Here is a 13,038-nt window from a genome sequence, read left to right on the forward strand (position 1 = left end):
CAGCGAGGGCCAACTTGCTGTAGAATCTTCCAGAAGCCAGAGCCCAAAACAGATGCTTTGCTTCTCTTCGTCCACCTCTTATCCGTTTCCCAAATCTCCTGCGGGTCAGGGATAGAAAAGGCATTTTTCAGTTCGGGTTTCGGTTCTTGCCTTTCAGTTTCTTTCGCCTGCTGAGGGCAGGCAGGCCCGTGTCCCGCAAGTGCCGCAGGTAAAGTGACTTGTGAACCTGTGGCTCGGGCTACGGTTGCCTCCCAGGCCAGCGGCCCTCTGTCTGCCTGGAGAACAGGCCCTCTGTCTTTATGGGATAATTAGTGCAGACAATGACCACCGCCCCTGGGGGCCTGGGGTGCAGCGGACCAGAACGGCGGCATGAAAAGTCACGGAGGCGCGGATGGCGGCTGAATGGCCACAGCTACCTTCTGAATGGATTAAATTTTAAAAAACCTCTCTGCGGTGGGGAGGCCTTGCCAGGAGGCTTTGAGTGCAAGACAAAGTGCCAGTGTGGTTTTGTGTCTCCACAGCTCCGGGAGGAAGCCTGGCGGGGGTTTGCTGCCTTGGACGACCCCCTGGCCGGGCTTCTGGACATGCTGGAGAGCTGCCGGGGCCAGCGGGGAGAGGGCCCCTCCCTGGCGGCCTGGATCTCCCACCAGCTGCAGTGCTGGCTACAGGCACAGCCACGCCCGAGCCTGGCCCAGGTGAGCCCATGGGCTCTGTGACAGTCACCTCCCTTCCTGCCCCTGCCCCTCAGCATAGTGGACCCGGCATCCACCTGCCCAGGCCTCTGCACCCCGCTCAGCAAGCCAGGGAAGGGCAGGGGGATGCTGGGGGCTGTGTCCAAGACCCAGCCCGTGGCTTCACCCTCTGCCCCCCTGACAGCCACGTGCTGAGACCGGCCTCGCCCCTCCCGTGCCCCAGCCCTGCAGGCCACCCGATGCCCACACATGGCCACAGTGGCAGGCGCTGCTTCCTAAGCCAGGCCTGCCTCAATCGGCCCCATGGCCCAGCCACTGGGTGCTGCGTCCAGTAAGTCTGGGTCCCTGCTCTTCCAGCACAGCCTGAGGCTGAAGCAGCTGCAGGCCCGAGCGGTCAGAGTCCTCACTGAGAGCCCCCCCAGCCTTGTGGCACCACTGGCCAGCATCTTCCAGCTGCAGGATGCAGACAGGAGCTGCCTGCTGGCGCACGTCCACCGCCTCCACCACGAGGGCAGGTTCAGAGAAGTGAGTGGCCCACGTGGCTGGGCTCATGGGGAAACGGCTTCTCGGGCGGTGGGGCAAGGACGTGCCTGGCTCAGGGCCGCCTCTGTGTGGGGGCTGTCTGGGGCTTCTGGTCTACATGGAGGTATCAAGGACCCGGCCATGGGCAGCCATCAGCTGTGTGCGGGGTGCCGGGTCCCAGGAGCCCTCAGGCTGCCTGAGCCAACAGAGATGTCAGGGCACAGCCTGGTCCCAGGCCTGGGTCGCCCCCTGCCGACCCTGTGTCTCCCAGCACGCATTGGGCCCTCACACTCACAGGGTCCTAGGTGGGCCTGGGCCTGAGCTTTGGTCCAGCCATGCCCCACCATGTCTGTTAGCCTCCGTGCCTCCGGAACCTTCACAGAATCAGCCAGTAGGCTGTCCTTTGTGGGTGAGTTTGCCTCCTGGGCACTGGGCACTGACTGAGTCCCCGGCACGGCAGTGAGCGCCCTGGAAGGAAACGCTCCCGGGAGGGGCTGAGCAGAAGGGCTGTGGGAGCAGCTGGTGCCGGCCCCGCCTCCCACAGCACCCCCAGAGTGGTGCCCACTCACAGAAGCCCAGAGTGGGCAGTGCCGGCGCCTGGGACACAGGACGAGGTTCAGGGCCAGGGCACCAGTCGCACCTCGGCACAGTCGCCCAGGTGCGAGATGCGTCGGGTCAGTATCCAACCCTTCACTGGCTGCTGGCGGGAGAGGTGGCTTCGGTCCCTTGCGGTCTGGGGCCGGGTCTTAAGCGGTGTCGCAGAAGTGTGGGCTTGGCAGCTAAAGGTGTCTGGATGAGAACTGGTGGAGCTGTTGGAATCACAGTGGTTTGCTGAGTCTCCTTTGTGAACAAGGCTGATTTTTAAGCCCAGAAGGTTCCAAGAGGAAGACCAGGTCTAGCATCACAGCCTGGTCGTCCTGAGCCTGGCCAAGCTGTGACTTGGGTTTGTGTGGAGCAGTAGGGAGCAGTGGGGCCTGCAGTGGGTAGGGAGGCGGCCGTCTTGCGTGGGGTGGCTCTGAGCTGTTCCTGCAGGTGCAGGGGGGCCCCCATGACTTCTTGGTGCCCTGAGATTCCAGATCCCAGTGCAGATTCTAGGGTGCGGCACGAGGTGTGGCAAAGAAGCCCGGGGGTGTCCTGCCAGGGGATGTCTTGCTTAGGGGTGCTCGGCCCGGGGGTGCTTGGCCCGGGGGTATCCTGCCAGGGGATGTCCTGCTTAGGGGTGCTCGGCCCGGGGGTGCTTGGCCCAGGGGTGTCCTGCCTGGGGGTGCCCAGCCCTGTGGGTGCCTGGCCTGGGGGTGCTCAGCTCAGGGTGCACTGATCATGTATGAGGAGGCCGGCACTCAGGGGCACTGGTCCACTCCCCGCCCCATTAGGGCCCCCTTACTTCAGGGCTGAGCGTGAAGGGCACCACCCCGCTGCCTGCCCACGTGGGACCCTGCTGCTGAGACGCCATCCCGATGGCACCCTGGGTTCCTCTTCCCAGCAAGACCCCTCACCGTGAGGAGGTGCATTGGAACCTGGGCACGGGCATCGGGGGCTGCCCTGGCCGGGCCCTCACAGGAGCGTGTCCTGTGTCGGCCGCGCGGGCCCCACCCCTGGCGCTGTCGCCTGCCACGCCCGGGGCCGTCGTCTCGCGGCGGGTGCATGGCGCTGAGAAGCCACCGTGTCCCGGCACAGGACAATGCAGGATGGAGGGTCCCCCTCATGTGGCGCGACGCTGAATGGCGGCCGTGCCTGTGGAGAGTGCAGGGAGGCAGAAGGCAGGCTAGTGTTTCGAGCCGTCTTCTGTTACAGAGCCTTTCAGAGACTGTCTGGGGCCGGCTGAATGCGCCTCCCTCGCGCTCCGAGGCAGGAATCCCCACACAAAGGGGGTCTTGTCCCGCACAGGCCCCTTCTGCGAAGAAAGCCATTGTCCCCGAGCGGGGCCGCCCGGCAGGCGATGCATGCTCCACTGCTCACCGCCGCGCCCGGCCGAAAGAGGCCGCATTCAGGCCTGTCCGCTCGGATTAGCTGGGACTCACGACTCAATGTGCTGCGATATTTCATGTCGAGGGCAGCGGCTGGCCCTGGGCAGGATGAATGCCTGCTTTTGTCCGCTGAGTTATTTTATTTACATTTTTTAAACAGCTTATCAAGGTAAAAAGATAGCTTTGCTTTAAAAAAAAAAAAAAAAAAGGCCGTCTTGGCTCCAGGCCCACGCAGAGGTGGGAGGCAGGGCTGTCGCTGGGGTCCTCGGCCTTCGAGCCTGGGCACCTGCCCAGCCTTCCTGCCCCTTAGAATGGGGGGCCCAGGGGAGCCGGGGAATGCCCTTCCCGATGGTCGACACCACAGCCGCTCCTGATTTTCTTTTTTTTTTTTTTTTTTTTTTCCTGAAAGCAGCAGCTCCTGGGCCTGTCTAGAGGTTTCTGAAGCCCCACCCCGACCCCGCCAGCTGGACAGCCTCGTCTCTGTCTTCCTGGTGGATGCTGCCCATCCTCTGGCAGCAGGGGTCGGGAAGGTCTGCCTGGTGCACAGGGGCCCAGTTGGCCCCATCTGTCCTCATGGCCCAGCCCTGGGCTCGTTCCTCCCACGGGGTCCAGGACTCTTCACCTTCTGCTGTCTGCTCCCTGGGCCTGGCTCTGGGGCCAGGTGACCTTTTTGTGCCTGCTGAGTTTCCCAAGTGGCCAGGCATGGACAGTGGGCAGCTGTACACCGTCCTCTCAGGGAAGTTCAGACAGAAATGACCAGACGCTGATTCTAAGCCAGGCACCACCACAGTGAAAGGGCCAGCAGGGCCCCCAAAGCCTGAGACAGGGGTCAGGCCAGGGAGCTTCCTGGAAGGGGTGGGTCTGCTACTAGCCACCCCCCAGCCCCCCACCCCTGTCACCAGGGCTGCCCATGAGCAAGCCTGGGCTCTGCCCTTACCAGGGTGGAGCTAAGGGAGGGGAGCTCCATCCTCGTCCTGTCCCCCAAGCTGCGAGGCCACAGAGCCCCCACTGGGCTCCGGGTACAAAATGTGGACACAGATGCTGGGGGCCCCAGGACCCCTGCATATCCAGAAAGCCCACCTGGCCTCAAGAGGCCCCAGGTGCCCAGAGAGCTTCTGTGGGCCTAGAAAGAAAGGTCCGGACACCTGTTAGCCCTGGGCTCTGAATGGCCGTGGTGAAAAGAAGGGCTGAGCTGGGCACTTTGAACTGCCTCTGACGGGGTTGCAGCGTGCAGGACACAGAGGCAGAAGCCACCCACCTGGGGAGCACGGCCAGTACCCAGCCCCACCCAGGCTCCTCCGCAAGCCTGAGGCGGCCTTCTTGGGCTCAGAGGGGTTCCTGGTTGGGTGGGGCCCGCTGAGGGCTGGGACTGGAGCCTGAAGTCTTTGTCCTCGGAGCGAGGCCGGGGACAGCAGCGGTGAGGGGAGGCCCTGGCCACCTGCCCCTTGCTGTGCCCCCAGCCTCCCTGGTCCCAGTGTCACCTGCTCAGGGCCTCGTCCCAAGGACGTGCCGGGCGCAGCCCCATCCTCCATCCCCCTGTGCCTGACAATGCCCACATGGGGCAGGAGGAGCAGAGGGAGGGCGGGTTGTGACCACCCTGCAGTTCTGAATGGGGTGAGGTGTCCGGGCCTGCACCCCTACCTTCCGGAGCTCTGGCAGCTTCTCAGGGGGTCCCTGATCCAGAAGAGATCAGAGCCCTTGTGTGAAGCTGCGGGTGTCACTGCTGGGGTGGTCCCCATGTGGTGGCCCCTGCGCCCATGCTCACAGCCGTAAGCCCACCTCCCAGGCCCTGCGCCCCTCCCCATGTGGTGGCCCCGTGCCCCTCCCCGGCCCTGCGCCCCTTCCCACGGCCCTGAGACCCTGCCCCGGGCCCCGTGCTCCTCCCCACAGCCCTGAGGCCCCGCCCCGGCCCTGCGCCCCTCCCCACGACTCCGAGACTCCCACGCCCCGGGCCCTGCGCCCCTCCCCACGGGCCTGAGACTCCCTTCCCGGGCCAGGCGCCCCTCCCCACAGCCCTGAGGCCCCGCCCCGGACCTTCGCCCCTCCCCACGGCCCTGAGACCCCCGCCCCGGGCCCTGCGCCCCATGGGCCTGGTGGAGGCCTAGCCTCTTGGACCCTGGCCAGACAGTAGAGGCGCCGGGTCAGCGCTGGGCAGGGAAAGGCCCCTGGCCCTGCGCCCCCACCCTGCGCACCGGGGCTGGAAGCCGGCTCGAGGCTTTCCCAGGCCGCTATTTTGGTCCTTTCTCTGGGCTGCACGGGGGCGGGGCGCCGATGCTCCGCGGGCTGCTCTCGTGGGTCATTTTTGCTGGCTATGGGAGCGCGGCTTATGGAAATTATTAATAGCAGCTCAGGCCCGTGGTACGTGCAGGCGGTCAGGGCCCGGCCGTGCCCTGATCGCAGCCAGTGTGGCCTTGGAGCGCTCGCGGGGTGCCCGTCTCCGCCTCGTGGGAAGGGCTAGGACCCCCCCAGGCCTCAGGATGCGCTGAGGCTGGGGGTCCCCAGCCTTGGCCCGTCCACTGCAGGCACCATTGTGTTCCGGGCCCCGCAGATGGGTCATGTGGGAGGTCACGGCTTTGCCCCTTGCCTTGACCCCACCTCCTAGCCTTCCTCTGGCTCATCAGCAATCCCCGAGCAAGGCCCTGGGACCCAGGCTGTGTGGCCAGCCACCCCCTTGAGTCCCTGCTGCCCCATCCAGGCCAAGCCCAGGCCTCCCACCTGTCCCAGCCCATGCAAGGCCTGGCTCAGCACGGGGGGGCTTGTCTGCCAGGCCAGGCCCCTCGGCCTGAGGGCCACGTGGCTGGACACGGGAAGGCCCTGCACTCCGGCCTCAGTGACCAGGTGCTGGTGCAAAAGGGTGGTAGCCCCCTCACCCGCCGTGCTGCCTGGCCCCTCCCAGGCCCTGAGTAATCTGCTGCCTTTGTGTTTGCCAGGCAGCCACGCTGGGCGCGACGTTGAAGCTGCAGTCGGAGCTTGGCGTTGAAAAGGTGAATGTCTTTCTCATGTAAATTGTTTAGGTTCAAACTTGGATAACGCCCAGGTCTCTATAAACAGTGTTTGTTGGAGGTGGGGAGTCCACCAAGCCACAGTGGGGGACAGCAGGGCCATCGGGGGCCGGCGAGGGCCTCCAGAGCCCCCTAAACCACCATCCTCCTCGTGGGGAGACCCCAAATCAGACGCAGCCGCACGTACACGAACCCCGTGTCCGGCTGTCCCCTGAAGCCCTGAGTGTGCTCCGTGCAGCAGCTGGGGCCACCCCTTCCCTGGAGTGGGCACCAGCTGCCTCGAGGACACGCAGCCCATGTGCTTCTGGGACCCTCTTCTGCTGCACGTCTCCACCGTGCAGTGGGCTGGGGGAAGCAGCCACCTAACTGAATTTCCGGACAGATGACACAGTCCTCGAACCCACAGTGTCTGCAGGGATGGCAGATCCAAGCTTCTACACTGGGACTTCGTGCACATCACAGGGACACAAGGGGAACCTGCTGGTTAAGCAGGGGCAGGGTGGGGGAGTGAGCACCCCTCGGGCAGAGCCAGGTGGGGACGGGACGCATCCTGGTCTCCCTAAAGAGGGAGGGGTGTCTACACAGCCTGCAGGGCTGTGCTCCGGGCGATGGGTGCAGACTCCAGGTCTACAAGAGCTGGGGCCAGAGAGGGCTCTTGGGGCTTCGCATTCTGCCCGAGGACTGTCCCCCAAGGCACTGCTGGGCAGGTGGGCCCCATGAAGTCGGCGCCAGGCAGCCTCACCTGTGGGGCAGAGGAGGTGGGGGAAGGGAGGTGAGGAGCCTTCCTCGAGGGGCATTGTCTACGGGAACTCGTTCTTGCTGAGGGAATGGCTGGTGTGCCCCAAGGCCCAGCGCCACAGCCAGGGACTCCCTCAGGGCCTCTTGGAGGCACCGACAGCGTGTGGGTCTTGCAGGCCTGCTTGGGAGGCAGTGCTGGTACCATGTGCCATGAGAAGGCATTTCTGGACTACCAGGGCTACTGCCGGTGGTTTGTCTAGGTCCTGCCTCCCCATATTTGGTGACAAATGAGCTTCCCCAGGGTCCCCCTTGCCTCTTAGGGCCTCCAGGCCTTCATCATGGAGATGGGGATGGCCACAGAGCCCACCAGGAGCCTGGGGCGAGTGTGTGTGAGCGTGAGCGCCGGCCGGGCGAGCACTGCTGGGCCTGGACGGCCTCTGGGCCCCTTTCGTTCTGACACTTTGGCCGCTCCCTCTGGGTTGGAGGTGAGTCAGGTTTTGGCTGAGGTGGCGGAGGCTGTGGCCTGACCGTGTGTCCCCCTGCAGATGAGCGTCCCACTGCTCCTCCAGGACAAGGTGGCCCTCGTGGAGCGCTACGTGGCCGGCTTCCCGGACCTCCAGAGGAGGCTGCTGGTCCTCATGGATTCCTGGTGCCAGCCCGGCTTTGACATCAAGGACGTTGCCAGGTGAGTCCCGTGGGGCACTGGCAGCTGGCACCAGATGGCATCCTGGGAGCCCTGGTTAGGGAAGGGAGTGTAGGGGGGCAGCAGGCGCGTGGGAGAGCTCTCCCCAGGAGGTTCTGGTGTTTGGGTCACAGCTGCCATGTGACTGCAGCTGGAGCAGCTGCCTCTGGAGAGGAGCGGCTGGGGCTGGCAGGAGCACAGCCCTCTTCTCCCGAGTGAAAAGAGTTAACTGCTCTTAGAAGAACAAAAATAATTCTCCGTGGTGGCTCTTCTTATGCAGGCATGGCAACCGTACTGCTTTCTTGTTCATCCATTCCTTTGTTCTTTCATCTAATAAAGTTTTTGGAAGCACTTGGTGTGTGACGTCTGTCAGCAATTACAGAGAAAAGGCAGCACCTGACAAGGAGCCCATATGGTGCCTGTATGGATTCAGGGAAGCCATGTGCATGTGTGTGCATGTGTGTGCATGTATGTGTGTGCCCATGTGCATGTGTGCCTGCAGGTGTGCATGTGTGTGTCTCTGTGTGTGCACGTGATATGTGTGTGTGCACGTTTGTGTGTGCCTATAGGTGTGCATGTGTGTGCATGTGGTGTGTGTGTGTGTGCATGTGTGTGTGCCCATGTGCATGTGTGTCTGCAGGTGTGCATGTGTGTGTCTCTGTGTGCACGTGATATGTGCGTGTGTGTACGTTTGTGTGTGCCTGTAGGTGTGCGTGTGTGTGCATGTGGTGTGTGCGTGTGTATGCATGTATGTGTGTGCCCATGTGCATGTGTGCCTGCAGGTGTGCATGTGTGTGTCTCTGTGTGTGCACGTGATATGTGTGTGTGCACGTTTGTGTGTGCCTGTAGGTGTGCATGTGTGTGCATGTATGTGTGTGCCTGCAGGTGTGTGTGTGTGCATGTATATCTGTGTGTGCATTGTGTTCATGTTTGTGCAGGTGTGTATGCGTGCATATGATGTGTATGTGTGTGTGCCTGCAGGTGTACGTGTGTGTTTTCGTGCATGTGGTGTGTGTGTGCATGTATGTGTGTGCCTGCAGGTGTGTGTGTGTACGTGTGTGTGCATGGGTGTGTACGTGTGTGCATGTGTGCCTGTGCATGTGTGTGCGTGTGTGTGTACATGTATGTGTGTGCACGTGTGTGTGCCTGCAGGTGTGCGTGTGTATGCATGTGTGTGCGTGTGTACCTGTGTGTGCATTGTGTTCATGTTTGTGCAGGTCTGTGTGTGTGCATGCATGTGTGTGTACGTGTGTGTGCCTGCAGGTGTGCATGTGTGTGTGTGTGAGATATGAGGGATGACATCTGGGAGGGGAGGGGCTTCCTGCTCTATATCTGGTCAAGGTGCCCCGAGAGTGAAGCAAGCTGAAAGGTCTGTGAAGGCTCCAGGGCCCATCCACTGGCAGGCAGATCCCGGCCTCCATTCCCCACACAGCCCCAGGGTTGTCTCACTGGAGAGTCACAGGCTTGGACTTGGATATCAGGCCGTCCCAGGCCCATCCTCCTCCACTTGTCCTCCAAGTCACTTCCACTTTCTGAGTTTGTTTCCTCATTCGCACAATGGGGCTGAGTCCACCTGACTCAAAGCTTGCTAAGACTTTTCATCAGAGGGAGCAGGCAGCAGCTGCACAGCGTCAGGCCAGGCACAGGTGAGCACGTAGTCGGTTGCCATCGATCCTATTACTTAAAAAAAAAAAAAAAAGACATAGGGCCGGGCTCGGCGGCTCACACCTGTAATCCCAGCACTTTGGGAGGCCGAGGCGGGTGGATCACAAGGTCAGGAGATTGAGACCATCCTGGCTAACACAGTGAAACCCCGTTTCTACTAAAAATACAAAAAATTAGCTGGTCACGGTAGCGGGCGCCTGTAGTCCCAGCTACTCGGGAGGCTGAAGCAGGAGAATAGCGTGAACCCAGGAGGCGGAGCTTGCAGTGAGCCGAGATAGCACCACTGCACTGCAGCCTGGGCGACAGAGCGAGACTCAGTCTCAAAAAAAAAAAAAACAAAAAACATAGAACAAAACAGTGAATGCATTGATGGAGGTGGGAACCAGGGGTCTCATTGCAAAGAAAAGAAATATACACGGAAACTGGGAGGGTGAAGAAGACCCTGCAGTGTTAGATTTCATTGCAGATACTGGTTTAAATTAATGATTTTTTTTTTTAGATGAAGCCTTTGTCGCCCAGGCTGGAGCGCAGTGGCACGATCTAGGCTCACTGCAACCTCCACCTCCCGGGTTCAAGCGATTCTCCTGTTCAGCCTCCCAAGTAACTGGGATTACAGGCATGCACCAACACACCCAGCTAATTTTTATATTTTTAGTAGAGACGGGGTTCCACCATGTTGGCCAGGCTGCTCCCGAACCCCTGACCTCAGGTGATCCACCCACCTCAGCCTCCCAAAGTGCTGGGATTACAGGCATGAGCCACCACACCTGGCCTAAATTAATGATTTTTAAAATTTTTCCTAGCTCTGTGCTCTGAAAGGGCCTGGATGCAATGATACCCCATAGCCATGAGCATGACTGGCTGCCAGCTCTTAGTCACCAAATGCCATTCTCCACTGAAAGAAGCAAAGGCTTTTCAGAGAATAGACTGAGCACAAAAATGACAATGGTAATGGAGTAGAACACCTTGACTTTTAAAAGTCCACGAGTCCACAGTGATGCCTAAGGGAAGTAGGGAGGAAAGCTCTTCTTTACAACATCTTCCAGCTAACAGATGAAACAGGAATGACAAAATGAAAAATCACCATATTGCAACTCTCAATAAAGTAACTGATTCAGGCATAGATCATCAAGGGATGCTAAGAAAGAAAGAGATAAAAATATAAGTGATGAACATCAGGAATGAAAGGGGGGACATTATTACAGACCGTATAGACATTAAAGTGGTCATAAGGGGATATTGTTTGCAACTTAATGCAAATATACTTGACCATTTAGATGTAATAGACCAAATTCTTGAAAAATACAATTTACCAAAACTGACACTAGCAAAAACAGAACACTTAAATAGTCCTATATATCTATTAAGTAAATTATATCCACAGTTTAAAGCTTTATCACAGAGAAAACTTTATTAGAACCCAGATGGTTTCAGTAGTGAAGTTTTCAAACATTTAAGAAAGAAATTGCACCATGGTTGGATGCAATGGCTCACACCTGTAATCCCAGCCACTTTGGGAGGCCAAGGCGGGCGGATCACCTGAGGTCAGGAGTTCAAGACCAGCCTGGCCAACATGGTGAAACCCCATCTCTACTAAAAATACAAAAATTAGCCAGGTGTGGTGGCTCATGCCTATAATCCCAGCTACTCAGGAGGCTGAGGCAGGAGAATTGCTTGAACCCAGGAGTCAGAGGTTGCAGTGAGCCGAGATTGCGCCATTGCACTGCAGCCTGGGCTACAAGAGTGAAACTCCATCTCAAAACAACAACAAAAACAACAACAACAAAGACTGAGAAGACACCAACAGACTGGGAGAAAATATCTGAAAAAGATATGTGGGATAAAGGACTGTTATCCAGAATATACAAAGATCTCTCAAAACTCAGCAATAAGAAAATGAACAACCCAACTTAAAATGGGCAAAGGGGCCGTGCACGGTGGCTCGCACCTGGAATCCCAACATTTTGGGAGGCCAAGGTGGGGCAGATCACTTGAGCCCAAGAGGTCGAGGCTACAGTAAGCTGTGATTGCACTGCTGCACTCCGGGGACAGAGTGAGACTCTATCAAAAAAAAAAAAAAAAAAATGAGGAAGTTCCTTTCTATGCTTAGTTTGTTTAGAATTTTTATCAGGAATGTATGCTGGAATTTATAAAAATGACTTTTCTATTGAGATGAACACATGGTTTTTCTTTATTAATCAGTTAGTATGATGCATTTGCACCATTTAATGTTTCTATGTTAAACCAACCTTACATTTTTGGGATGGACTGCACTTGACCATTATGTATTCCTTTGGGGTAACTTTTATTCCATTTGCTTAAATTTTGTTAGGGATGTTTGCATCCATGTCCATGAGGGATCTTGGTCTGTCATTGTCTTTTCTTGTAATATATTTTTACTTTTGGTATTAGAAAAATGCTTGCCTGATAGAATGAGCTTGGAATTACTCCCTTGCCTTTCAATTTTCTGGGAAAACTGTGTGTAGTTGGTATTACCTCTAACCAAAAACCCATTTCCTTAAAATAGGGCTATTCGGATTGCCTATGTCTTTTTGAATGAGCTTTGGTTGTTTTTGTCTTTCAAGGAATTTGTCCATTTTATCTAAGTTGTCAAACTTATTGGCTTAAAGTTGTTCATAATAGTCTCCTGTTATATGTTTATTATCTGCAGAGTCTGTAGTGATGTCAATGCTCCCATTCCCAGTGCTGGTGATTTGTGTCTTTTTGTCCTCTAGTAATTCTATGATCTATGTCATTTCTAGGTCAGTTTCTGCTTATCACATTTGGCCTCATATTTCCTCTTCTCTGCATGCCTGGTAATTTTTTTTTTTTTTTTTTTTTTTTTTTTTTTTTTTTTTTTTAGACAGAGTCTCGCCCTGTCGCCCAGGCTGGAGTGCAGTGGCGCGATCTCAGCTCACTGCAATCTCCGCCTCCCGGGTTCAAGTAATTCTCCTGTCTCACCCTCCAGAGTAGCTGGGATTATAGGCTCCTGCCACCACACCTGGCTAATTTTTGTATTTTTAGTAGAGACGGGGTTTCACCATGTTAGCCAGGATGGTCTCGATCTCCTGACCTCATAATCCACCCACCTTGGCCTCCCAAAGTGCTGGGATTACAGGCATGAGCCACAGTGCCCGGCCTAACTTTCCCCTATTTCTGAGGCAAGAGCCTTCTTAGAACTATAGTCAATGCCCCGCCAATTAGGAAGCTTTTAAGACTCTGGGTCTTGGGAGCAGATCCTGTTCCCAGCTCTTTGTAAGGCTTGAAAACTTTTCCCTGTAATGTGTTCAGGTGGCCCTTCCTCCGCTTTGTGTGAGTTCCTCACACGCAGGGTGCTCTTTACTTGGGCGAATTCTCAAGGGCGCTCCCTGCAGAGCTCCACAGCTCTTTTTCTGGGCATCTCTTCTCTGCGAACTCAGGGAAGCACCCAATGTCTCCTGGGTTCCCCTTCCCTCGCATGTTGCTGGAAGTTTCTCCAGGAGGGAAGATGGGGCGATTGGCAGCCTCGCTTCCCATCACTCGGGCATCACTGCCCTGAGCCACCTGTTGCCTAATGTCTGAGAACTGCTGTTTTTATTCAATACTGTACCAAGGACCCATGCCAGGCGGAAAGGCAGGAAAATAAGTGCAAAGACTGGGTACAAAGAAACAACTGTCATTTTCTCAGAAGATATGTTTTTATATGTAGGGAAGGAAAACCAAAAAATCTACAGATAAATTATTAGAATTAATAAGTAAATTTAGCAAGATCACTGGTTACAAGGTAAGTT

The 13,038-nt window shown here is 57.2% G+C and overlaps 1 protein-coding gene across 1 annotated transcript in view; it reads left to right on the forward strand.

Moving 5' to 3' along the window:
* The window catches only part of EXD3 (exonuclease 3'-5' domain containing 3), a 130,476-nt gene that overhangs the window by 49,418 nt on the left and 68,020 nt on the right, over window positions 1-13,038 (forward strand). The window contains 4 exon segments of the mRNA XM_024346011.3: window positions 522-695; window positions 1,050-1,217; window positions 6,112-6,165; window positions 7,467-7,606. Of these exon segments, the coding sequence (XP_024201779.2) occupies window positions 522-695; window positions 1,050-1,217; window positions 6,112-6,165; window positions 7,467-7,606 (536 nt within the window).

This window comes from Pan troglodytes, chromosome 11 (assembly GCF_028858775.2).
Source record: "Pan troglodytes isolate AG18354 chromosome 11, NHGRI_mPanTro3-v2.0_pri, whole genome shotgun sequence".
NCBI classification, from domain to species: domain Eukaryota; kingdom Metazoa; phylum Chordata; class Mammalia; order Primates; family Hominidae; genus Pan; species Pan troglodytes.